This window comes from Erythrolamprus reginae, chromosome 4 (assembly GCF_031021105.1).
Source record: "Erythrolamprus reginae isolate rEryReg1 chromosome 4, rEryReg1.hap1, whole genome shotgun sequence".
Lineage (NCBI taxonomy): Eukaryota > Metazoa > Chordata > Lepidosauria > Squamata > Dipsadidae > Erythrolamprus > Erythrolamprus reginae.
In genome coordinates this window covers 39,241,468-39,268,143 of record NC_091953.1, presented here as the reverse complement: position 1 = coordinate 39,268,143, position 26,676 = coordinate 39,241,468, and the positions used below count along the sequence as shown (strand labels likewise).

The 26,676-nt window shown below is 42.2% G+C and overlaps 1 protein-coding gene across 5 annotated transcripts in view; it reads right to left on the bottom strand.

Moving 5' to 3' along the window:
- ALCAM (activated leukocyte cell adhesion molecule) overlaps positions 1-26,676 on the bottom strand; it is a 140,072-nt gene that overhangs the window by 37,047 nt on the left and 76,349 nt on the right. For all 5 annotated transcript variants that reach the window (XM_070750089.1, XM_070750092.1, XM_070750091.1 and 2 more), the window contains 6 exons: positions 17,392-17,492; positions 14,238-14,457; positions 8,946-9,010; positions 6,096-6,183; positions 2,549-2,731; positions 139-266 (listed from right to left, as the gene is read on the bottom strand). In XM_070750089.1, the coding sequence (XP_070606190.1) occupies positions 139-266; positions 2,549-2,731; positions 6,096-6,183; positions 8,946-9,010; positions 14,238-14,457; positions 17,392-17,492 (785 nt within the window). The remainder of the gene's footprint in view (positions 1-138; positions 267-2,548; positions 2,732-6,095; positions 6,184-8,945; positions 9,011-14,237; positions 14,458-17,391; positions 17,493-26,676) is intronic.

The following is a 26,676-nucleotide window of genomic DNA, read 5'->3' as shown; positions in this document are numbered from 1 at the left end:
AAGAACAAAATATAACTGGGAAGGTAGGAATGGAAAGATGTGAGACTGATTAACAGAATAGTGTGAGAAAGACTTTCTGTCTGAACAAAATTGTGGCTTCTCCAAATTTAAGAGGTTGCATAGATAAGCAATACTTACAGGGATGAAAAATAAGAACTCTTGAGGTGGAGGATTACCATTTCCTGAACATTTCAGAGTAATGTTATCACCTTCCTTTATTGTTTTCCTCTGTGAAAAAATCTCAATCTGAACTTTTTCTGTGGGATCTGTAAAGCAACATAAACTGGTTAATAATCTGATTCTCCCAAATACATAAGAAAGAGTAAAATAAATTTGTGTCAAGCAAGGACAATGAAGCTGCGGCATCAACAATTTAGTGCTGAGACTCATCCTGCAAATATTGGACTGTCTTACCTGGGAAATCATCAGTTTGACAATCTTGATTCACAGCTTCTTTCTCTCCAAATGGTGCTCCCAAAACGTATGTCATCACCCCATTTAATAAGTAGAACAGCATATAATAATAGCGCTTAGATTTATATACCATTTCATAGTGCTTTAGAGCATGCCCTGAGTGGTTTACAAATTGCCTTCAACAATCTGGGTCCTCATTTTACCAACCTTAAGAGGATGTAAGACTGAATCAACTTGGAACTGGTCAGGACTGAGCTCGTGGCTGTGGGCAGAGATATCCTGTAATACTGCATTCTAACCACTGACCACCACTGCTCATATACAGTATGTGAAACACCATTGTAAAAAATGGATCTCCAAAATGGGCAACTTCAAGATTTGTAGATGTATGTCAATTAGATGTGTCAAACACTCAGCCTGCAGGCTGAATCTGGCCCATGATAGAGTTGGCCTGTGGGATCGTCCGGGAGACGGCCCTTTCTGCCCTGAGCCTGGCAATGCCCACCCAGTTGGCCACAATGACCAGGCCATGCTCACCCCAGTCCAAGGACAAACAAGCTTCTGATTCATCCTGTGATGGGATCGAGTTTGTCACCCCTGATGTAGATTCTCAATCACCAAGTCATGGTTGTCCCAAAGATGTTTTTCAAAAGGCAACTGGACTTTTTTTCTTGAAGACATTTTGTTTCTCATCCAAGAAGCTTCTTCAGTTTTTCAACTTTCAGAATTTCCTAGAAAAGCACAGCTTGCTGAGGAATTCTGGGAGTTGAAATTCACAGATTTTACTTGTAAGGTTACTTGTAGAATCTTACTGTAGTTCAGAATTTTGGAATAAAAAACTGAAATAGTGTACGTGTGCATGGGTTTTTGTGTGTGTGCAGGCGCACATTTATTTATTTATTTATTTATTTATTTATTTATTTAATTTGTATGCCGCCCCTTTCCGTGGACTCGGGGCGGCTCACAACACAATAAAACAATTCATAACAAATCTAATAATATACAATTTAAAATTTAAAATAGTTAAAAAAAACCATTTTTAAGCAAACATACCTACAAACATACCATACATAAATTATATACGCCCGGGGGAGACATCTCAATTCCCCCATGCCTGACGACAAAGGTGAGTCCCGGTCCAAATAGGGCCGCAACTGGTGCACCAGGCGAACCTGGGCAAATGCCCCCCTCACCACAGCTGAAATATGGTTCTCTAATGTGAGCTGTGGATCAAGGAGGACGCCCAAGTTGCGGACCCTCTCTGAGGGGGTCAATAATTCCCCCCCCCGGGTGATGGACGGACAGATGGAATTGTCCTTGGGAGGCAAAACCCACAGCCACTCCGTCTTATCCGGGTTGAGTAAGTAGCCTTTGAATAAGTAGTCATTCCTGGCAACTGCTTAGACAAGTTCCTGCAGTGTCCTTGATAAAATTTTTAGAAGTGGTTTTTCATTGCCTTCTGCCAAAGGATGAGATAGAAATGACTGGACCAAGATTGCGCAACTTGACTTCATGCCAAAGTCAGAGTTAGTACTCAGAGTCTTCTGGTTTCTAACCATTGTTTCTTCACCCTTAGATTAAACACACTGAAGCTAAATATGTATAAAATAAAATTTATATATATTGAAAAACCATCCTATAGCATATTCAAAAAAATAAATCAAAGAAATCACATTATAAATTAATCTCCTCTTTAAAATGTTTGTAAATGCAATAGGTATTTGGGAGCAATCTAATTTTCCTTTAGTCAATTGAGAATGTGTTACATAAATGCACAAAACCTAGAATAGGGTAAATTATACACAATCTTTGTCTCAGGTTTTGCTAACCATCAGAACCGCAGTTATATATTCACAGAATACCCATTTGGGGAATAGCTACTTGGACACTTATATAGTTAGGAGAAAATTCCACCGCAGTGTGGCTGCAAGTCAAATATTAGGGAGCACAAGTTACAGGAGATTTCACTCTTGCTTCTTAACTTAAAGGAAGAAACATCTTTTCTCAAAAGGGAAAGGCAAGGCATGGCAAACAATTACATGTACATGAATATGTTATGCTTGTCTGATTTTTGGAAATATATCATTTATGTACAATCTATGTTAGGAAGTTATTTATATGACAATAAACTTACAGTAAATGTCAGGGGCTGCTGATTCTGATCGTATTATCTCTTGCCCAGTTGGTCCAAAATATGTCACTGTGCAGGTGAACTGTGCACCAGTGTCACCCTTTGTTGGTTTATATTTTAGGGAAGATTTGATGGTATAGAGTCCACTGGCTTTATCTGCATCTGTTTCTTCATCTATGACAATAGCTTTTAAAAGAAAAAGCATGATTTACACAAATTATTTGCAAACAGAAAGTGCAAATTCTAGTGATTCTATTTAGGATATCCAGGTGGAAGTAATACTAAGTTTGTGAATGTCTAATCCTATATTCATTCATCATTCATGAATAACTGAGACTTGGAGATATTCTAGTCCAATCCCCTATTCAAGCAGGTGGCCTTCTTGTCATTGTTGCACACAAGCAGATTGATTCCTTAGGATAGGTTGCATGCAATTTAACTTGCCCCCCACATTTATTTATTTATTTATTTATTATTTAGATTTGTCTGCCGCCCCTCTCCGAAGACTCGGGGCGGCTCACAACAAGATAGAACAAATCATAAATAATCCAAATAACTTTAAAATATTTAAAGATTTAAAAGAACCCCATATACTAACAGACACACACACAAGCATACCATGTATAAATTGAACATGCCCGGAGGAGGTGTTTCAATTCCCCCATGCCTGACAGCAAAGGTGGGTTTTAAGGAGTTTACGGAAGGCAGGAAGAGGAGGGGCAGTTCTAATCTCTGGGGGGAGTTGGTTCCAGAGAGCCGGTGCCGCCACAGAGAAGGCTCTTCCCCTGGGGCCCGCCAACCAACATTGTTTAGTTGACGGGACCCGGAGAAGGCCCACTCTGTGGGACCTAATCGGTCGCTGGGATTCGTGCGGCAGGAGGCGGTCTCAGAGATATTCTGGTCCAGTGCCATGAAGGGCTTTAAAGGTCATAACCAACACTTTGAATTGTGACCGGAAATTGATCGGCAGCCAATGCAGACTGCGGAGTGATGGTGAAACATGGGCATACCTAGGTAAGCCCATGACTGCTCTCGCAGCTGCATTCTGCACGATCTGAAGTTTCCGAACACTTTTCAAAGGTAGCCCCATGTAGAGAGCATTACAGTAGTCGAACCTCGAGGTGATGAGGGCATGAGTGACTGTGAGCAATGAGTCCCGGTCCAGATAGGGCCGCAACTGGTGCACCAGGCGAAACAGGGCAAACGCCCCCCTCGCCACAGCTGAAAGATGGTTCTCTAATGTGAGCTGTGGATCGAGGAGGACGCCCAAGTTGTGGACCCTCCCTGAGGGGGTCAATAATTCCCCCCCCCAGGGTAATGGACGGACAGATGGGATTGTCCTTGGGAGGCAAAACCCACAGCCACTCCGTCTTATCCGGGTTGAGTTTGAGTCTGTTGACACCCATCCAGGCCCCAACAACCTCCAGGCACCGGCACATCACTTCCACCACTTCGTTGACTGGACATGCCATTTCCATTGTCATTTTTCAGGTTTATAGCACTCAGCCTCTTTGATAAGGAAAAAGGAACTTTACTGAAAAGCTCCTGGACCTGGAGAAGTTTCCCTCTTTTTCTAGACAACTCTTAGAGGTAAATACTGGTGAGTATTTGGGTTAGGGTTTAGGATGGGAGTGAGGGCAAGGATAAGAATGAGGGTGAAAGAGTGGGTGACAGGGATAGGGTGGGTCAGGATCAAGATTAGGGGAGGGGGCTAGGGATGAGGAATGGGAGGAAGAGAAGGTAAAAAGGTGAGGAATGGGAAGGATCAGGGAAGATAGAAAGGTAAATGAGAAAGGGGCAAAAGAGATGGAGTAAGATGGGTAGGAGAGGGGAGGGAGAGAGGACAAAGAGGAGAGTGAAGGGAAGGGAGAAGGATGAAGAAAATGAAGAAGTGGGGGATTAAGAAGTGGAGTGGAGGGAGAGAGCAATTGTAATGCTTTTATGACTTCATCAAGGCAGGTTACTACCCGAGCTAAGGGAGTGGGAGAAAGGATAAGGGAGGGGAAGAGAGTGGGAGAGGGATAATGAAGAGGAAAGTGGAAGATGAAGAGGTATAGTGGGCCAGGGTGGAATAGCAGGGGGAGAGAAGTAGTGGGATGTGACAGGGAGAAGGGTGGGTAGGAATATATGGGGGGATTTTAATGTTTTCATGATTTATTAGAGGTAAGGGAGAGCAAGGGAGAGTAAGTGTGTGGCAAATGGATAGGTGAGGGGCACAAGCAGGAGGGGATAGGTAGGAGGAAGGAGAGGGGGACAAATAGGTAGAAGGGAACAGAGGAGAAGGCAGGGTGAGATAGGGATGGAAGGACTGAGGGAGGACAAGGGCAATGGGGAGAGGAATTTGGTGGAGAGAGGGACATAGAGAAGAGAAGTAGGGGCAAGGGCAGGGGAAATAGAATTAAATTAGAATTAGAATAAAATTAAGAAAGAATAGAGATTTAGAATAGAATAACTGTAGAAATGAACTAGATTACAATACAATTAAAATAGAAAAGAGTAAGAATTATAATACAATTAGAAATAGATTAGAATGGAATTAGAATAGAATTAAGAATTAGAATCGAATCGAATCAGAATAGGATAAATGTAGAAAAGAAACAGAATAGAATTAGAATAGAAGCGAATTAAAAGAATAGAATTGCAATTTGAAAAGAATTACAATTTGAACAAAATTAGAATGTAACTAGAAGAATTAGAATTTGAATAGAATTTGAATTAGAGTAGAAATAAAATAGAATTAGAAAAGAATTAGAATTAGAATTATAGAACAGAATTAGATTACAATAGAATTGGAATAATAATGGAATTAAAATTATAGAATTAGAATAAAATTAGAATTTGAACAGAATTAGAATATAAAAAATTAGAATATAAAAGAATAAGAAAGCATAACGTACAATTAAAAGAATAGAATAAGAATTAGAATAGAATTAGAACAGAATTTGAATAGAATAGAAATAGAAAAATATCTATAACAGAATTAAAAAGAATAGAATAGAATTAGAATTGGAACTATAGAATAAAGAAAAGTATGTATAAACAATATATATTTGCTTCAGGATCAATTTGAGTTTTACCCTGCAGTTGTTTTTATACTGCTTTTTTATGAATGCATGATGCAATAATAATATGATTTATAAACTGGCTTATCACAAGAATCTGAAGCTAGTTTGGACTGAGAGGAAGTGATTGGCCCTAAATCAGCCTGCTAGTTTTGGGCCTAAGGAGGACTAAAACCTAAGGCTTCTCAAACAGCACTTAGCAATTAAATCATGCTGGCTTTGAGATAACATTTTAAAAGAACTACTTTAAGTTGTGTCAATAATAATTATTAAAAATTGTCAAAAATACAACAAAATTCAATCAACATTGTTTACGAGTCTGCGGAGAGGGGCGGCATAAAAATCTAAATAATAAATAAATAAATAAATAAATTGCAGCACTGTTAAAATGGCTAATAATTTCCATGCTTAAAATAATTTACTTTAAACTTATTAGTGAAGATAAACAAGCATGCATGCAAGCAGTACATTTAGATACAAAATCCTACCTTCTTCGGACTGCTGCAAAATAGCTCCATTCTTAAACCATGTTATATTTCCTGCAGGATAACCATCTCTTGTAATACATTCTCCAAGCTAAGAATTCAAATACACGATTTGGTTATTGATTTCAACTTACTGGACATGGCATATTCTTTTGTTCATATCAGATAGCCTCCACTTAACAAACATTTGTTCAGGGACTGTTCAAAGTTGTGAGAGCACTGAACTATTGGTAGACATATCACGTCCTTGAAATACGACCACTGAGCCACTCCAAGGCCAGGTGATCAAAATTAGATTCACCACCTGTATTTAAAACAAAAGGATGTGCTTCAACTTTACCTCCCCCACCTATCTGTTTATTTCTGCCCTGCATTCTGCTCTTATCACCAAGGGCAGAGAAAAAGTGGGAAAAGATTTCAAATAAGTATTTGTGGCAGGGTAACAGAGTCAGGGATGATGGGGTGACAGAAGCAGCAAATCTCAAAATGCTGGTGGTAGCAGAGAGCAGGACATTTGGGACAGCAAGGCAATGGATTCAGGGTGAACAAAAAGGCAGAGATGGGTGAGTGCAACAGGAAAGTATGGGGAGTGACTTAAAGTGAGCATAGGAAGGGCAGGAGAAATGGGAGGTCCTAGCGTAATGACTGGGACTAGGACTACTGAAATTGCCCCGCCTAAATAATATGGTCAAATCATTTTTCATTCAACAACTACATCACTCGATAATAGAAATTCTGGTCTATTAGGTCATTAAGTAAGGACTATCGGTATACTTAAAGTTATTATTTTCAACACATCTATTCCTGTATACTTTTATTTTAAAAAGCTTTTCTCACAATAAGGGATGGAAGTAACTGCTGCAGATGATTTTTTTTTTTTGTAATTCCAATCCCAATATACTAATATAGGATTTACACTAAATTGCTTTGCACGTGTTTTGTGTGTGGGTGTGTGGGTGTGTGGGTGTGTAGCATATTTTTGCTGATTATGAAAAGGAAAGGAGACTAATACAGTGGTAGCTCTACTTGGGAACTTAATTCATTCCGTGACCAGGTTCTTAAGTAGAAACATTCTTAAGTAAAAGCAATTTTTCCCATAGGAATCAATGTAAAAGCAAATAAAGCGTGCAAACACATTAGGAAAGAAATAAAAGCTCGGAATTTGGGTGGGAGGAGAAGGAGGAAGAAGAGGAGGAGGAGAGTCGCTGCCGAAGGAAGAAGGTGAGGTGAGGGGAATAAAAAAAATCCAAAACTTTAAGACTGAAAAAAAACAAACCAGGGACTCTGACGTGGCGAGGAGGAACATGTGCCTCCAATACACCCGGCACGAGGCTGCCTCCCATACACCCACTGCCGCTGCTGCTACCTGCTGCCTCTTCCTTCCCATGCTGAAGGGCTCCCTTCTCCTCTTGCTCGCTTTGTAGCTGGCACCTTTTCTTTGCTGTGGTGACTCCTCGGCTGCCCAGAGCAAAGGGAGCGTTTCTTTTCTCTGGGCGCTGGCAGAGGTTCATTCCCCGTGTAATATTTTGAGTGGGGGGGCTTCCCAGCGGCCTCCTGAACGCAGAACCCGGAAGTTTGGCACAAGTTCGGGTTCAGGAGGCCGCTGGGAAGCCCTGCAGCCCGGCTGTCACCTTCTAAAACAGCCAGGGGACTTCCCAGCAGCCTCCTGAACCCGAACGCCAAACCCGAACTTCCGGGTTCGGCGTTTGGGAGGCCTCCGAAAAGCCCCCAGGCTGTTTTAAAAGATGACAGCGGGGCTTCCCAGCAGCCTCCCGAACCCGAACTTGTGCCGAACTTCCAGGTGACAGCCGGGTGGTGGCGTTTTTTTGCGGGGGGGGGGGGGTTTGTTGCACGGATTAATTGACTTTACATTGTTTCCTATGGGAAACAATGTTTCGTCTTACGAACCTCCCCCGGGAACCAATTAGGTTCGTAAGACGAGGTATTACTGTATGTGTGTGTGAGAGAGAGAGAGAAAGAGAGAGAGAGAGAATCTCCTAGTGCAGATACTAGAAAATGGATACACTATGAAAGAAATATAAGAAATTTAAAAATGTTATATATAAGGATAGATTATTTGAAATAATCAAATAAATGGAGATATCATTGGACTATAAACAAAAATCTGCATGAAATTAAAAAATAAAATACATGTGTAAGATATCCATTAAAATTTAATACAAGTAGCCCTTGACTTACAACCACTACTTGGAAAGCAATTTTGGTCATTAACTGATGCAATCATTAAGTGATTCATCATGACTCGATTTAATTTTATGTTTCCTTTTTTACTGTATTTGATAAGCAAATTACAAAGTGGTTAAGTAAATTACTTAATCGTTAAGTGAATCCTGCTTTCCCAATTAACTATTCTTGTTGCAAGCTGGCTGGTAAGGTCAATTTATGTAGGATTCAGTCTATCTTTAATCCTTTTTTATTATAAAATAGCTTCATTTTATAACTATTCTTTTCCCAATATTCTACACAGCATGGGAACATCTAATGATCTGTTTCAATTGTAACATAAGACTTCCCTTTGATATACTAAATTCATGTAAAAAACAGCAAAATAAGAGAGTTGTTAAGTCCTATGAGGCTGGCAAGCTCACAAAACAAGGACAACCTGGATTTCTGTAGTTTGAAAGCCCTTGGAAGCAATTCTCCTGCTCAACATAGTACTGTATAATTGAAGTGGAATTGTTCTGCATCTTCCTCATAAAAGGAAGATTTTATAAATTCCTTTTGTGGATTTAAATGTTCTTTTGCCACAGCCTCTTTTCTATTCTGTTTTCTAAGACATTGCATATCAGATTAGCTTAAATGTATTTAACGCGGGAAAAAATGTTCACTTACCAGTTTTAGCTCTTCTGTTTCTAGAAATAGTGCTTGATTTACAATTTCAGGTTGTGATGGCTGCTCTGTTTTTATTTTTGTTTTTAGTGAAAGAAAATGATAAAAACTTGAGTTATATTTCACTTTTCAGATATTTGGGACTGAGTCACATACAAAGAGCCCTCAATGCATGACTGCCTGGCACCATTCAAAGTTACAACAGCACAAGTAATTTTACAGTCCTTCCTAGCACTTATTACGATCACAACATCCCTGAGGTCCTGTAATTGAGATCGAGCGCTTCTCAACAAGTGGCCATTTTTCAGGTTTTGCAGTGTTCACAGTCACTGCCATTTGAACTCTTCACAGCTGACTTTCAACAAATACAATCAATGGAGAAGCCAGCAATAAAATCACAAATCGCACTCACATGATACAGTATCTCAATTAATGACTGCAGGAGATTTCTTAATAACATCACAGAAGTGATGTCATTAAGTCAGTTGCAGCCATGTGATATCTTGCTTATCAATAACACAGTGACAGAGTTGCCAAGCCCAAATGTAGTCATTAAGTGAGGACTACCTGTATGGAGATTTCTCAACATAAATGGAATCAAATCATGTGAGAAACTGAAAAAGTTCACTATAATAGAATATTTTTAATTATGTATACAAAAAATTCAAATAATTGTAACTGATAGATGGAGTCCACAGAGAGGGGCGGCATACAAATCAAATCAAATCAAATAAATAAATAAATAAATAAATAAGCCATTTGTTACTAGCCAGAAAAGCCACAAGTTGTAAATATAAATAAATATGTTGATTCAGATGACAACAGAGAAAAAAAGCAAATTCATACCTAGAAATCATCAAGAAATGACTTTAAATAAAATTATCAATATTACAATGCATTTAAACAAACCTAGTTACTACATGTGAAATACTGCACAATTTTAATTACCACATTTCTAAACAGATATAATAGGTTTATCAAAAAGGTAACAAAAATTAACTTAGAACTCAAATGACATCCTTATAAGTACAGTGGTACCTCTACTTACGAACTTAATTCGTTCTGTGACCAGGTTCTTAAGTAGAAACCACAGGGAGGGTGGAGGCCCTGTTTCCTCCCAGGAGATTCCTACAGAGGCCCCATGGAGGCTTTTCCTTGCCTTTTCTGGTTACAGTTTCAGAGGCTTGGATTTGTAAATGGAAAATAATTCTTGAGAAGAAACAAAAAACCTTGAACACCCGGTTCTTATCTAGAAAAGTTTGTAAGTAGAGGCGTTCTTAGGCAGAGGTACCACTGTGCAATGTTTGGAAGAAATGTAATGAGAACATGGAGGGAGGGATGTAGTGATATGATTTAGATATGAGGTATATGAATTCGTGCACAGTATCAAAAGTAGTTTTTCTCCTTTTCTGAAAAAACCCATGGACCATCTAAAGAAACTGACTGGAAGGAGGTTTTGAACAGAGAAAGGAAATACTTCTGCATGCAGTACATCAACCACCTGTAAAATTCATTATCACAGGACAAGATAATATTCACTGACTTGCATGACAGTCAAAAGGCATTGAATAAATTAATGGACGATAGTTTTAACAACTCTCTTGAACAGTGAATGTTATTTCTGAGTAGGGGCAGCATATCCATAATACCACAATATGAGAGACAGTTCCATTTCCTAGTTATGAAAAGCCTAGAGTCATTTGTTTAGAAAAATTGGCAGAACTATTCTTATATTCTCATGGTAAATTAACCTCACAAAAACTAAAATTAGGTTGGAGATTAATGGAACAATTATAACACTACATCTATTCTCTCTCCTATTTAAATTCAGAGAAAGATTTATTCCTTGAAAAAGATTTATCTTGATAAACCTTCCCAACTTGCTTCATAGATCAGAGAATTTAGTTTTTCAATACAGTGAACCCTCGATCATCGCGAGGGTTCCGTTCCAGGACCCCACGCGATGATCGATTTTTAGCGAAGTAGCGGTGCGGAAGTAAAAACACCATCTGCGCGTGCGCAGATGGTGTTTTTGCTTCCACTGCCGCCCGCCCTTCGCCCGCCCACCCCGTTGCTCGCGCCTGGGGTGCGCGCGCGTTTGGGGACTCCCTAGATCTGCTCCCCAGCTGGGGAGCGGATCTAGGGAGTCCCCAAACGCGCGCGCTTTCCCCAGCAACGCGCGCGCTTTCCCCAGCAACGCGCGCGCGGTGGAGACTCCCTAGATCCGCTCCCCAGCTGGGGAGCGGATCTAGGGAGTCCCCACCGCGCGCGCGTTGCTGGGGAAAGCGCGCGCGTTTGGGGACTCCCTAGATCCGCTCCCCAGCTGGGGAGCGGATCTAGGGAGTCCCCACCGCGCGCGCGTTGCTGGGGAAAGCGCGCGCGTTTGGGGACTCCCTAGATCCGCTCCCCAGCTGGGGAGCGGATCTAGGGAGTCCCCACCGCGCGCGCGTTGCTGGGGAAAGCGCGCGCGTTTGGGGACTCCCTAGATCCGCTCCCCAGCTGGGGAGCGGATCTAGGGAGTCCCCACCGCGCGCGCGTTGCTGGGGAAAGCGCGCGCGTTGCTGGGGAAAGCGCGCGCGTTTGGGGACTCCCTAGATCCGCTCCCCAGCTGGGGAGCGGATCTAGGGAGTCCCCACCGCGCGCGCGTTGCTGGGGAAAGCGCGCGCGTTTGGGGACTCCCTAGATCCGCTCCCCAGCTGGGGAGCGGATCTAGGGAGTCCCCACCCCGCGCGCGTTGCTGGGGAAAGCGCGCGCGTTTGGGGACTCCCTAGATCCGCTCCCCAGCTGGGGAGCGGATCTAGGGAGTCCCCACCCCGCGCGCGTTGCTGGGGAAAGCGCGCGCGTTTGGGGACTCCCTAGATCCGCTCCCCAGCTGGGGAGCGGATCTAGGGAGTCCCCACCGCGCGCGCGTTGCTGGGGAAAGCGCGCGCGTTTGGGGACTCCCTAGATCCGCTCCCCAGCTGGGGAGCGGATCTAGGGAGTCCCCAAACGCGCGCGCTTTCCCCAGCTGGGGAGCGGAGCTGGGATGTCCCCAAGCGCGTGCCGCCCGCCCGCCCACGCCATTGCTCGGGGGCAAGAGGGGGAAGACCCAGGGAAGCCTCTGCCCGGCGGGGAAACTCCACCATCTATGCATGCGTGGAAGGGCACGCATGCGCAGATGGTGGAGTTTACTTCCTGGTTGAAAACTCGCGAAATAGCCCTTTCGCGATACTTGAACACGCGAAACTCGAGGGTTCACTGTACTATAAGAAGCACTCCTTACCTCACAGCATGGAAATAGAGCAAACAATATATGAAGCTAGTATTGTTCCACATTAGTTTTTAGAGAAAAATTTTCTTGAAGAGTGAATAAAAAACCAATCTCTATATTACTTGATGCATATATATTCCTATGGAGGCTAGACTGTTATCCAAGCAGTAGATCCCCCCTCTCTCCAGGTCTCTGAAATATTCCAAAGCCTTACCCAGGCTTTATGCTCTGGGGAATCCAGAGCATGATATCATGGTCTTTCAAGACTGAAGGATGCCAATGCAATACATTCCTATGCAAACTCCACTGGCGCTAGTTATAACAGTGCGGAAGATGTAGATAATTATTTGCATTTAAATTTTGAGTATTTTTATAAATAATTTTAAACATGTAAAAATTGGGATTCAATTTGAATAAAAATTAAGACCTGGCTATTTTTGGCAGGCCTGGAATTAGGAATGACTGTGTGTGTGTATGGCTTTTAGGTTTTATGTATTTTATATCACTGTGGTTTTTAAAATTGTCATATTTTCTATTGTTTTAGTAATTGTGATTATTGTTAGCCGCCCACTAATAAATAAATAATATCACAGGTTAGAATAAAGTAGCGGGGACAAAACTTCAATTTGATTCAAAATTACATTAAATACAATCACTAGGATTATTTTCCATGTACAGTGGTACCTCTACTTAAGAACTTAATTTGTTCCGTGACCAGGTTCTTAAGTAGAAAAGTTTGTAAGTAGAAGCAATTTTCCCATAGGAATCAATGTAAAAGCAAATAATACATGCAAACCCATTAGGAAAGAAATAAAAAGTTCAGAATTTGGGTGGGAGGAGGAGGAGGAGGAGGAGGACAGTCGCTGCCGGAGGAAGAAGGTGAGGTGAACGGAATAAAAAAAATCCAAAACTTTAAGGCTTAAAATCCAAAACTTTAAGGCTTAAAAAAAAGAGGGACTCTGAGGTGGCGAGGAGGAGCACGTACCTCCCACACACCCAGCACGAGGCTGCCCCCCATACACTGAGAGAGAAACCTGGCAGGTGAGAGGGGAGAACCTCCCGCTTCTTTGACCGAAAGGCTGCTGCCACCTGCTTCCTCTTCCTTCCCATGCTGAAGGGCTCCCCTCTCCTCTTGCTCACTCGCTTTGTAGCCGGCGCCTTTCCTTTACTGTGGTGACTCCTCGGTTTGGCTGACGCCAAGTTGATCATTTGTGTGCTGAGTTAGCATTTCCTGTTGGGTTTACACCCAAAGGCAGACTTTCTTATACGGCTTGGGCTAACTCCTCGGGGAGAGCTTGGATTGCAAAATGCTGTCCAATTCCGTGATCCAACACCCCTGTGGAACCCAAACAACCCAAAGAAACAAAAAGCGGTAACCCCTTTGTGTTCCACAGGGGTGGTAGCAGACAGAATCACACTGCACATTTTGCCTTTCCGGGCCCATAAGCTCCGGGAGGCAACTTCACGCCAAATGTATGGGAGGCACCATGAGGGACTCACCACAGAGAAGTGGTTTATTCCCTGTCCAAGCGCCCAGAAAAAGGAAAACGCTTTGTTCGCTCTGGGCTGCCCATAGTGAAGGGAGCATTTCTTTTCTCTGGGCCCTGGCAGAGGTTTATTTCCTCTAGAAGCAACCAGAGAAAGGAAAATGCTTCGTTCGCTCTGGACTGCCAAAGCCTCCTTAAGCCCCACCGAAAGGCTCCATTGGCAGCCCAAAAAAGCCCGAGATGGCCGGGATTAAAGAGGGAATGGCAGGAAACTGGCCAAGCCTTCGTGCCGCTCTCAAATTTCCTGGGAATTTTTTCCGGGCTCAAGGTTCTTAAGTAGAAAATGGTTCTTAAGAACAGGCAAAAAAATCTTGAACACCCAGTTCTTATCTAGAAAAGTTCTTAAGTAAAGGCATTCTTAGGTAGAGGTACCACTGTAATTTTAAATTTATGTCATAGGACAAATTACAATTCATTGGTAATTTTTGAAGAGAACTCTTGAAAGCTTTCAGTGGCCTTGACGTCACTCTTCTGTTAGAGAAATTAAGTGGTACTTACTGAAAACTTTGACGAGTGTAGCCTGTTCAAAGACATTGTCTTCAGTTACAAGCATGCATACAAATTTCTTTTCATCTCCAATTCTTGCATTATTAATGGACAGGGTATAATTTTCAGAAAGACTTATTCGGTCTTTGTATTCTGGTACATTGTCATATTGTGCACTTGGCTTTTTTGCAGATCGCAAAGCAATAGACTCTGAAGCCTTGTTTGCAATTTCCTAGAAAGGGGAAAATATTTGTAAAATTTATATGGCTGCTTATCTCACACATTTCTCTTATCTCTATCTCAAATGTTTTATATCAATTCAATAATTCAGAGCTCTTCTTATATAATACTTATTTTATATTTACACAGTACACATTATGAACCATTAAAATACATTCCATTTTTATGAACCATTAAAATACATTCCATTCTGGATCCAATTTTTTATCAATATTTTAACAGTTTGAAATTACTGAAAAAATATAAAGATTTGGCTAGTTTTTATAATATAAAGATTTGGCCAGTTTTTTCCAACCTAATAGCTGGCCAATTTCCAGATTTCTTAGCAAAAGCTCACATGGGCTTAGATTGTAGACTAACTTCACAAAGATTATGAGTTAAGACAATACAAAATGCCATTGAAAAGATTTTAAAAAAACCTGGGGAGCACAATAAATCAATAATTGTTAAACAATTTGACCCAATTAACCCTTTCTCTAGTCTTGCATAAAATCTACTTTGGTATGTTGTGCCTGATTACTTTTCATTACAGAATAGAGTTCTAGAAATACAGTAAAATAAATTTTCTCAATTCCTATTTAAAATCTCTGAGTTTATTTTTCCTACTCTAAAAGAAAATAATTCCAGGTTTCCATAACTTCTGTTATCTTTTAGCATTCCCATGTTACTTCTATGTTAGCAAATCACAATAGAATAAAACTCAAGCGTAGGTATGTATGTGTGCGTGTTCACCTTTGTGTGTAAGTTTATACTGTTTAGATAAGTCAAGATGGAGATTGTATTTCAACACAAGATTTTGGGGAAAAGCAGAGATAGTGAGAATCAGATCACAAATTAACTCTGCAGTATTATCTCCACAAAATGAGTTCATATGCCAAGTTGGATCACCAGAACTAGGCACAATTCCAGAGATTAATTACATATTAAATATGATACTACCTGCAGCATCAAAGCCAAATTGTTGCTCAGTATGTGTTAGGAAAATGTAAGTGAAGAAAGTTAAACAATTCATATTTTTCTTATAACGCCCACAAATACTTTGTTCAGCAGTACTGTAAGAAATTATTTGATTGAACAGATTTGATCACATGTAGCAAAAAATTATCAGGGAGTACACGATTTTGAAGAAATAAAAATCACAAAGCATCTGAAAAAGCTTTTAATTTGATGAGCTTAAGATGTGCTGATCTAATGTATCTTGTGAATCCAAAGAAGAGAAAAACATCTCTGGACTAAGTACCTTGGTTTATTTCTAGTAAAACCTACAGAGATTACACTACCTTATGTAACAAGTTACTATAAGTACTACTGAATCTGTGCTATCCCAACTTTTCTTTTGCTTTGTTCTATAGTTGGCAATATTGTTAAAATAGCTGAAAAAAAGTGCTAAGGAGAAATATTCAAAGCTTGTAAAAACCCAAGTTTTTAAGAAGAACAAACAGTGTTTAAAGTGAAAAAAAGAAATTTTAATCACCACTATTCTCCCTCCCTGAAATAATTCAACCAGAACTATATGGCTCAGGACCAGATTATTTACTGGACCATCGCCTGCCACATACCTCCCAGAGACCAATTAGAGCACACAGAGTTGGCCTCTTCTAGGTCCCGTCAGCTAAACAATGCAGGTTGGCGGGGCGGTGGGGGAGGTTTCTCTGTTGCTGGCCCAACTTTATGGAACCAACCCCACAAGGTCTATATGACACCCACCCTGCTGGCTTTCCTTAAGGACACGAAGATCTGGCTATGCCGACATGCCTGGAGGCCCTAAACCAACCACTAGCTTGTCCATATGTCTGAATTGGTATGAATGACTAGTATGTATGCTGTTGAATTGTCCTTAGTTTTAATTAGGATTTTAGATATTAGTTCCTTTTTCTTGACTTCTTTTTATTGTTGCTGTTATTGTAATTTTATACTGTTGTAAGTTGCCTTGAGTTCTTCGGGATTGGGCGGCATATAAATAAAATCAATTAATTAAATCAATCAATAAAAATAACAACAAACTTTTATATCTAGTAACCTAGAATTTGACATATTTATAGTCTGCAAACAAGAGATCATTAGGTAGTGGTTATTGCACAGAAGATATGTACATGCACCTTTAAATAGAAGAATAGAAGAATCCTGAAGAAGGAGTTTCTTTCAGGTCATATTTGTCAGTATATTTATTGTCTTATCTCCTAGCATTCCGGCACTTTTTTGTACTATTAAGTAAAGGTGGAGCTTTTCCCCCCAAACCTTTGTGTAATGCACAAAGACTTGCTACATCAACTCAGATAAAAATGCAGACAGTGAGTAATTCAGCTCAGGATATTTCCTTGCCAAAACAAAACAAAAGCCAAATAAATAAAAAATCACAAAACCTAGAAAACCTTTTCTTTCTTTGTTAAACTGGATTATTGGTTGCGGTAAGAATGAGCTATTTATTCTGTAGTGCTTTCAACATGCTATGAGAAGAAAGAGCAACCGCAACAATTTTTATTAGCATTATACTGGACCTGTATTTGGTCTCCTTTATGCAGGCAATGCACTTTCATTCACAGTATGACACACAAATATTGATTCTATGAACTTGCTTCATGTTGCTATAGTGAGCATGAAAAACGGTGCATGTAAAACAATGTGAGCATAATAAAAACGTAGCAATAGGCTTTTTACCACCATGAAACACTTAGTCTAACAACGATGCAATCTGTTTCAAAATGAGCGAACAAATCATTATGGTTCTTTTATCCTACCGGTTCTGAACGCTAAGAGAAGTGGCATCTTGCTAATAAGTTTCTGCTTAAAAATACCAAAAGATTTATTTATACCACACATTTAACAGAAAATTTTAAAAACCTGTTTTGAATAAAATGTTCATTAGTCCCACAAAATTCCTCCTACATTGCAATACCAGAAATAATTTAAGATAATTTATACTTACATATTTCCATTTTGCAAACAAAAGACCATTAGGAACTTCTAAATGGCAAGGCAAAACAATGGTATCCCCATATACTGTGTTTACTGTATATAATCCAAGTCCTGTTAAAAACAATAAAAACAATTATTAATTATAAAACATTGGATTTTTCAAAGCATATATACAACTGAAACAGATGTTCAAATCCATGAAATAATTTCATTATTTAGCCAATGTTTTTTTTTAAATAGTTCATATTGCATTAAATATTGGTTATCTTTAATTCATCAACATTCAAAAGGAAGCTGGCAAAGTTGGCAAAAACTCCATGACAGCAATTTTAGAAGAACACTGAGCTCCATACTTATGAAACATCAAAAATAAGTCTATAATTTGCATTATTTGCATATTTATAAATTCATATACGGTACATTTTGTATTCTGTTATTTGCCCCATCCTTTTCCACAGTGCATGTGCATGCCTTCATAGCGGCTACACCTATCTGAATGGCATGCTGTGACAGTGCATGATTCTTTCTTATTAGTCATTGTATACATTGTGCTAAAGTATACTTATTCTATATTATTTGTGAATTAGAGAATATCTAATACTGAGAAAATGTTTCAATACTATCATACATAATTTTATGGTATTCAGGATTCCTTGGAGGTGCAGCATTACCATTGATGTAATGTAATCTCAGTGATGTGGTAGCGTCTGGAAAGGTTTAATTAACTTGAAAAATAATAGTTTAGATTTCCAAAAGTCAAGATATGTGAGGAAGTGAAGATTGCTCTTTCTGTGCTTGCATAGGCAGGCTTCCAAATCTGTCTGTCTGTCTGTCTATCTGAATATATACAAGATAGCAGATATTGATATGAACATAAAAGCAAAGTAGGTACAGATAATTTTGGACAATAGGACATAAGAAATGGACGGTAGGCAAAATGGTGTCCTTATGCATGCCCTTTATAGACCTCTTAGGAATGGGGTGAGGTCGACTGTAGACCGTCTAAGGTTAAAGTTTTGGGGAAAGAAAGCAGTCAAGTAGTACATTCCATGCATTGATCATTCTGTTGCTGAAGTTATATTTTCTACAGTCAAGTTTCGAGCAGTTTACATTGAATTTAATCTATTGTGTGCTCATGTATTGTTGCGGTTGAAACTGAAGTATTCATCGACAGGTAGGACATTGTGGTAGATGATTTTATGAACTTCATTTAAGTCAGATCGAAGATGATGCAGATCTAAGCTATCTAAGCCCCAAATTTCAAGTCTGGTGGAATAAAGTATTATGTTGTGAGTAGAGGAGTGGAGGACTCTTGTGAAATATTTCTGTACTCTCTCAATTGTATTAATGCCCAATATGCAGTGCGAGTTCCAGATAGGTGAGCTGTATTTGAGAATTGGTCTAGCTAATGTTTTATAAGTTCTGGTTAGCAGTGTAATATTGCCAGAGAGGAAGCTACGCAATATTAGCTTAACAATTCTTAGTGCCTTTATGGTAATGTTGTGGGCTCTGGCACTTAAGTCCTTAGATATGAGTACTCCAAGGTCTTTGACAGAGTGAGGATTGTCTACAAGGTCATGTCCTCCAAGCTTGTACTTTCTTTCTTTCTTTCTTTCTTTCTTTCTTTCTTTCTTTCTTTCTTTCTTCATTCATTCATTCAATTTTTATGCCACCCTTCTCCTTAGACTCAGGGCGGCTTACAACATGTTAGCAATAGCACTTTTTTTAAAAAACAGAGCTAGGCTATTGCCCCCACAATCCGGGTCCTCATTTTACTCACCTCGGAAGGATGGAAGGCTGAGTCAACCTTGAGCCGGTTATGAGATTTGAACCACTGACCTTCAGATCTACAAGTCAGCTTCAGTGGCCTGCAGTACAGCACTCTACCTGCTGCGCCACCCCGACTCATTTTATGTTCTGATTCTTTTTGCCAAGGTGTTTTTGAAGGGTAGAAGTATTGTTGGTGGCAGCGTTCCCTGTATGCTGCGCGCGCGCGCGCACGCGTGCACCCCAAAATACCCCCCACACACCCTTTTCCACGGGCGCACGCTCCTCATCCCCATGCCAGCCCATGGGGGGGTGCGGGGACGGGGAGGCGCCGGCAGTTAAAGGAAAGGGAGCCGCTGCCGCCGCTGCCTCCCCACAGTGCTTCCAGCCCCCTTGCGCCCCTGGCCTCTCGGCGCTGTCCCCCGCCCACCCGATCCGCCCCCTCTCCTCCTCCGCCGCCTCCTGCCTTGGGGCGCGACTTCTCCTTCTCTTCCGTGGTCCCAGTCAGGGGGCTGTGAGAGAGGGTTTTCTCCACGCGCTTCAGGAATCCCCGCCCCGCCCCTCTCGCAGCCCCCTCGCTGGGAGCGCTTTCGTCCCGGACTTTCAGCAAGGGGGCTGCAGTAGAGGCAGGGCAGGCGTTCCCGGAGCGCTCGGAGAAAGCCCTCTCGCAGCCCCCTCGCTGACACAGAGAGAGAGAGGGAGAGAGAAAGTAAGTGAGAAAGAGAGAGAGAGAGAGAAAGGAGGGGAGAGAGATAGCAAGAGAGAGAAGAGAAAGAAAGCAAGAGAGATAAAGAGTGATAGGGAAAGAAAGCAATAGAGAGAGAGAGAGCAAGAGAGAGAGAGCAAGAGGGGGAGAGAGATAGAGAGGGAGAGAGAAAGTGAGAAAAAGAGAGAGAGAGCAAGAGGGGGAGAGAGAAAGAGAGAGAAATGACTCTTGATTTAAAGCATATGGTAAAAAGCACCCAAATAATAACAAAAAAAACCCCAGCCGTTTGTCTCTCTGTGTGTGTGTGTGTGTGTGTGTGTGTGAACTCTTGAACCATTTCCAATAGCTCACCTGTTATTGGAAATGGTTCAAGAATTCACACACACACACAAGTGGGGAGAAGATAGGGATGGAAAAAGAGGAGAAGATAGTAATAATAGTAATAGATTTTGGTTTTGTTTTATTATTAATTTCTTTTAATAAAAAAGAAGGGAATTTCTATTTATTTATTTATTTATTTATTTATTTGAGGGAACATTGGTTGGTCGTGTTGAATAGTTTAAAATCATCAGCAAAGAGAACACAGATGCTTATAATATGATCACAAAGGTCATTTATGTAAAGATTGAATAGTACTCTTCCTAGAATGCTGCCTTGAGGGACACCACTGTTGACAGATGCAAGGTTTGATAGGATACTTCCTATTTTAACTATTTTGTGTCTCTTTGACAAGAACACAGTTATCCAATCATGAAGGGGACCAGAGATGGCATTAGATTTTAGTTTCTGAAGTAGTTTGTTGTATACTGCTGAATCAAAGTCTTTACAAAAGTCTATGTAAATTGTGTATTAATTTAGCTTGGTTGAGTTGTGCAGTCCATATGTTTTTGAAGTGTAGGAGTTGGAAATTACAAGATTATTTTTTTTTCCTGAAACCAAATTGTTTATTAAAGAGTAGGTTGTTAGTTTCTAGGTGGCGAATAATGGATTGATTTATGATTGATTCCATGTCTTTGCAGATGATGTAACATAAAGAGATCGGCCTGTAATTTTCAACATTATCTGGATCTCCTTTTTTGAAGATAGGGATATGGCTAGTGACCATAAGTTGGGTAACAGGCTAGTCATGAAGTATTTTTCAAAATTTATGCTTAGAGGTTCAGCTATGGTTTTGATAGCCTTGAAAACTAGGTTTTTGTACCAAAGATTAATCAAATCAATTATTTTATTTCATTACAAGTAAATTTGAATCAATTTTTTTTATCCCTGAGAGCCAATTGGACTTCTAATAATAAAAACATCTACTGTATATCCTTACTCAGCCTAAGAAATATCTCCAAACTCTGTAATTTTTCCCTGTTATCATTTACTTTCCGGTACAGCCTACTATATGCAATCTGTTCATTTAAAATTGATACTAGACAATAGCTTGATCAATTTGTACTCAAAACAAATGGTCAAAAATTATTTCAGGGAGATTAATCATATATCAGTATTTAACAACTTTTAAAACCAATTTGATTTTTAAACTTTCAATCTAAAGTAGAATACAAGATAAAGTATTTTATGCAAATTTTATCTCAGTATAATGGCTACAGTTCAATGTGACATTTTTCATGATTTGAAGATCATGAAAAAAAAAATATGTCAATAAGACTAAATCTTATAGTAATGATTTTGTAGACAGGCTGAAAAGTACAATAAATATTAGACTCAATAACATTGGACACTGTGCTGCAGTAATTCCATGCTGTGGAAATGTCTTTCCATAACAGGTAACCTATGGATTATTTCATTATAGAATTATGTAATTATGCTAATAGTTGTACAATGGATCTGGAAGCAATGGTCTGGGAAGGCTGGTTAGAAGCATATGAAGACCCAATAAATCATTTAGCAACGGTGTACTTTCCAAATGTACATTTAGAGATGCGGAAGTAAATACACTATTTTTGGCTATGAACAGTATCACAAGCCTTCCCTTAACACTTTAAACCCCTAAACTGCAATTTCTCATTCCCTTAGCAACCATTTAGATTATTACTCACCATGTTTATTTATTAAAGTTTATTAAAAAAAATATTTATTAAAGGCGGACGAAAGTTTGGCGATGACGTATGACGTCATCAGGTGGGAAAAACCGTGGTAAAGGGAAAAAAACTGCAAAGTATTTTTTAATTAATATTTTTTAAAAACCGTGGTATAGCCGTTTCGCAAAGTTCGAACCCGCGAAAATCGAGGGACCACTGTAATTGTAAACACAGAAAATTCCTGGGAATACCATGAAATAGGCGTTGATTGCTTACCTGAACGCCTCTTCTCGTACGATGAGCGGGTACAGCAGTCATGTGATTGCTCACTGTCCAATCCGATGGGACTGAGCCTAGTCTTTAAAAAGCCTGCTGGATCCGCCCCTGCCTCAGAATTCGCTCAGTCCCGCTTCCTGCGGGTCTCGTGAATGGCTCGTTCCTCTCACTAAAACACCTTCCCTTCGTTGCTACTCTTCAGAAAAGTAAGATTCCTTTTCAATTCTCTCATCGAGCTTGCCTAGATTTAATAGCCAGCCTTACTGGGTTCGGCTTTTAAAGGAGAAGAACCGTTGAACTTACCTGAACGGTCTTCTCCATGGCCTGGAAGGAGAGTCCAGCATGGGATTTAACTCAAGTCTTATTGGTAGGGACTGAGTTTTAAATTAATATAATTAACATATTAAGTAGGTACCGCCCCCTTGCTGCCCCAGTACCTCAGTTTTTAAAAAACGAATTCAAATGGTAAACAGAATTTATTAAACAAATAACACAACCATTATCTGAAACGCAACAACTGTCCATGTTTCAATGGGAGGGTTTGGACTCTCCTTCCAGGCCGTGGAGAAGACCGTTCAGGTAAGTTCAACGGTTCCTCTCCCATGCCTCTGGAAGGAGAGTCCAGCATGGGATATACCCAAGTTCCAGTGTTCAAGGGAGGGATATCATTGAATCATGATCCTGTAGTGTCACACACTCATTGCAATACTCTCCTCCCGAAGGCCGCCTTGGCCGAAGCAAACGTGTCCAGTTTATAATGCCGTATAAAGGTGGTAGGGGTGGCCCACGTGGCCGCCCTACAGATGTCCTCTATCGATGCCTGTGTGGCCCATGCCGCTGAAGTAGCGGCACTACGAGTCGAATGAGCCGTGATTCCACTAGGCAATGTCTGGGAACCTGCTTTGTACGCTTCTACTATACAAAGCTTCAACCATTGACTAATGGTCTGTGAGGACACTTTGAGACCCAGTCGATGTTGGCCAAAGGAGACAAACAAGGCCTCAGTCCTGCGGAAAGGAGCCGTGCGTCTGATATAGAGTTTCAGAGCTCTGCGCACGTCCACCTTATGCCACTTAAATTCCAACGGATGTGATCCATGGACGCAGAAATCCGGCAAGACAAGTTCCTGTGTCCGGTGAAAGTGGGTGTTGACTTTAGGTATGAACGTTGGGTCCAAACGGAGGATCACTCTATTAGGTTGAAATGTACATAGGTCAGGACTTACTGACAAGGCCGACAGCTCCAACACCCGTCGTGCCGATGTAATGGCCACTAAGAACGCTGTTTTAAGGGATAACATCCTCAAAGGTACAGTTCTCAGCGGTTCAAACGGAGGAGCTGTGAGCGCTTGTAATACCACTGTAAGATCCCAAGTAGGGAAACGTCGTATCGGTGGAGGATGCCTATTGGTAGCCCTTTTCAGAAAGTCTTTAATCAACGAATGGTGGGACAATGACCCACCATCCTCAGATCGAATAATCGTTGCCAAAGCCGCTACCTGTCTTCTTAAGGTGTTGGGAGCCAATCCCTTCTCCAGACCGGATTGTAAAAACTCCAACACCAAGACTAAACTAGCATCCTGCGGCAGCTGATGTCTGACCTTGCAAAAAGCGGTGAATGCGGCCCAAGTAGCCTGGTAGATCCTAGTCGTTGAAGGCCTCCTGGCCGACTGGATCGTAGCGATGACATTCTCAGGAATGTTCCAGGTTCTCAATCTGTCCCCCTCAAGCGCCAAGCGGTCAGGTGGAACCACTGAGGCTCTGGATGGAATATCGCTCCCTGAGTGAGGGTGATTTGGTCGTCTGGGATCCTCCATGGCTGGACAATTGAGAGCCCCATCAGGTCTGTGAACCAAGCCCGCCGCGGCCAGTGCGGTGCTATCAGGATGAGCTCCACCTGTTCCACTAGGATCTTCTCGATGACCCTTGGAATAAGTGGTGTTGGTGGAAAGGCGTATAGCAATTCCTTGGGCCACGGTAGGTACAGGGCATTGGTCCCTTCGGCTCCCGGTGTGGGGAATCTTGAATAAAACCTCGGGAGCTGGGCATTGTGAGGAGTCGCGAATAAGTCTACCGTCGGGTTGCCAAACCTTTTGGTCACTTGCTGGAACAGTTGTGGGGTCAGACTCCACTCCGCTGGATCCACTGCTTGCCGACTGAGCCAATCCGCTTGAGTATTGGCCTCCCCCACAATGTGCTCTGCGTGGAGAGACGCAAGATGGACCTCTGCCCAGTCGAAGAGGAGTTGTGTTTCCTCCATCAACCTGAGAGATCTGGTGCCCCCCTGGTGGTTGAGATGCGCCCTGGTCGCAACATTGTCCGTACGAACCAACACATGCTTTCCCTGGAGAAGTGGTGTAAAGGTTAGCAGGGCAAGGCGCACCGCTTTCAGCTCCAGGAAGTTGATATTCACTGGAGTTAAGTCCTGAGGAAGCCACAACCCCTGAGTTACATGATGGTCCACATGGGCTCCCCAACCCAGGAGGCTGGCATCCGTAGTCACAATGATGTGCTGTAGGTGGCCAAAGGGGGACCCTTGATGTATTGCCCGGGACTTCTACCATTTTAGGGAGTCTCGCAGGCCTCTTCCTACCGCAACTAATCTGTGTGTGTGACTCACCCATCGCTTTTGGTATGGAAGCAATGTCCATTGTAGCATGCGGAAATGATACCGAGCCCAGGGAACGATGTCCACGCATGACACTAGCGTCCCCAGGACCATGGATAAAAAGGCCAGCGGTACCATCCTCTGATGTTGTAATTTTGTGACTAAGTCCTGAACGTTGCGCTGTCTCTTCAGAGATAGGTAAACCCTCATGGCGATGGTGTCTATAACAGCGCCGAGATGGGTGATAGTGGTGGGGGGCGAAAAATGACTTTTTGCGCCGTTTATCATAAAGCCATGTTCCTGCAATAGCGCCACCGTGTCCCGTAGATCCTGCCGCGCGGTCGCCAGATCCCTGGACAGTACGAGGATGTCATCCAAGTAAGCTAACAGTCTTATTGACCGGGACCGTAAAGAGGCGAGCAGCGAATCCAGGAGCTTGGTGAAGGTACGCGGTGCGGAAGAGAGGCCAAAAGGCATCGCCTGGTACTGGTAGTGCCTCCCCTGGACATAAAAACGGAGGTATCTCCGGTGCTCCGGATGAATGGGCACGTGTAAATACGCCTCCTTCAGGTCGATGGATGACATGAGATCTCGAGGCCGGATTGATGCCAGGATAGTGTGAAGGGAGGCCATCTTGAATCTGCGGTATAACACGTACCTGTTTAGGTGCTTCAGATTCAAAATGAGCCTGCAACCTCCCGATGCCTTGGGGACTATGAAGACCCTGGAGTAGAACCCCATACCCTCCATCTGGGCTGGCACCCTCTCGATGGCTTGGATCTCCAGGAGATGTGCAATCTCTTGTTCCAGTAATGTCCGTTTGGTAATGTCTTTGGGCACTGGACATGACACAAAATGGGTAGGCGGAATATGAAGGAATTCCAGGCCTAGGCCCCGGGTCACTGTGTCCAAGATCCAAGCGTCGGAGGATGTGGTCCTCCAGGCGGTACAAAACCTTTGGAGTTTCCCCCCCAAAGGGACCTGCCCTATGGAGTCACTTGGCTCCACGGAAGCCTCGTTGATTGGAACCCCGAAAGGGGCGTCTCGCCTGCTGGTATCCTCTGCCCCGGCCCTGGAAGTAGGTCCTATCATCCCGGTACGAATAGGACTGACCATATTGACCTTGTGAATACGGTCTAGAGGCCTGGGTGGTTCCGGATGCTGGGTCCCATCGAAAGGGCTGCCGGCGTCGATATGGGGTGGTAGTGCGATCCTGACGTCGAGAGGATCTGGGGAGGATCTTCCTCTTGTTCTTGTCCTCCACAAGGACTGATTCCAACACCTCCCCGAACAATTTCGTGCCCTGGAAAGGCGCAGATAACAGGCGCCATTTCGATTTGGCATCCGCCTGCCAGTGGCGGAGCCAAAGGAGGCGCCGAGACGAAATAGTGGAAGCCATGCACCTTGCGGAAAACTTCGCCGCATGCAAGGTGGCATCTGCGGAGAATTTGGCCGCCGCCAGGAGCTTGCTCAGATCCTGCTTTAGACGAGAATCCTCAGGCCCCATCCTGGCCTGTACCTCCTGAATCCACATAAGGGATGCCCTATTGAAGATGGATGCAGTAGATGCAGCCCTCAGGGCCCATGCTGCCATCTGGTGGGCATTCCTCAGGAGTGTCTCAGCCCATCTCTCATCTGGCTTGAGGCTGTCTGCAGTTTCAGAAGGAACCAAAGCATTGGACACCAGTGTGGCCACCGGCTAGTCCACTGGCGGGAACTGCAATAGGTTCTCCATCTCATCGTCGAATGTGTAGAAGCGGCGCTCCAAGTTGGAGGGGCCCTGCGCCGCTGCTGGGTGCTGCCAGGTGCGTTTTATATTCTCAAGGAATATTTCCATGGCAGGTACATTGTCAGACTCCTTGGGTGGCTCCTTACATAGGGAAGCTGAAGTTCTGACTCCATCTCCCGC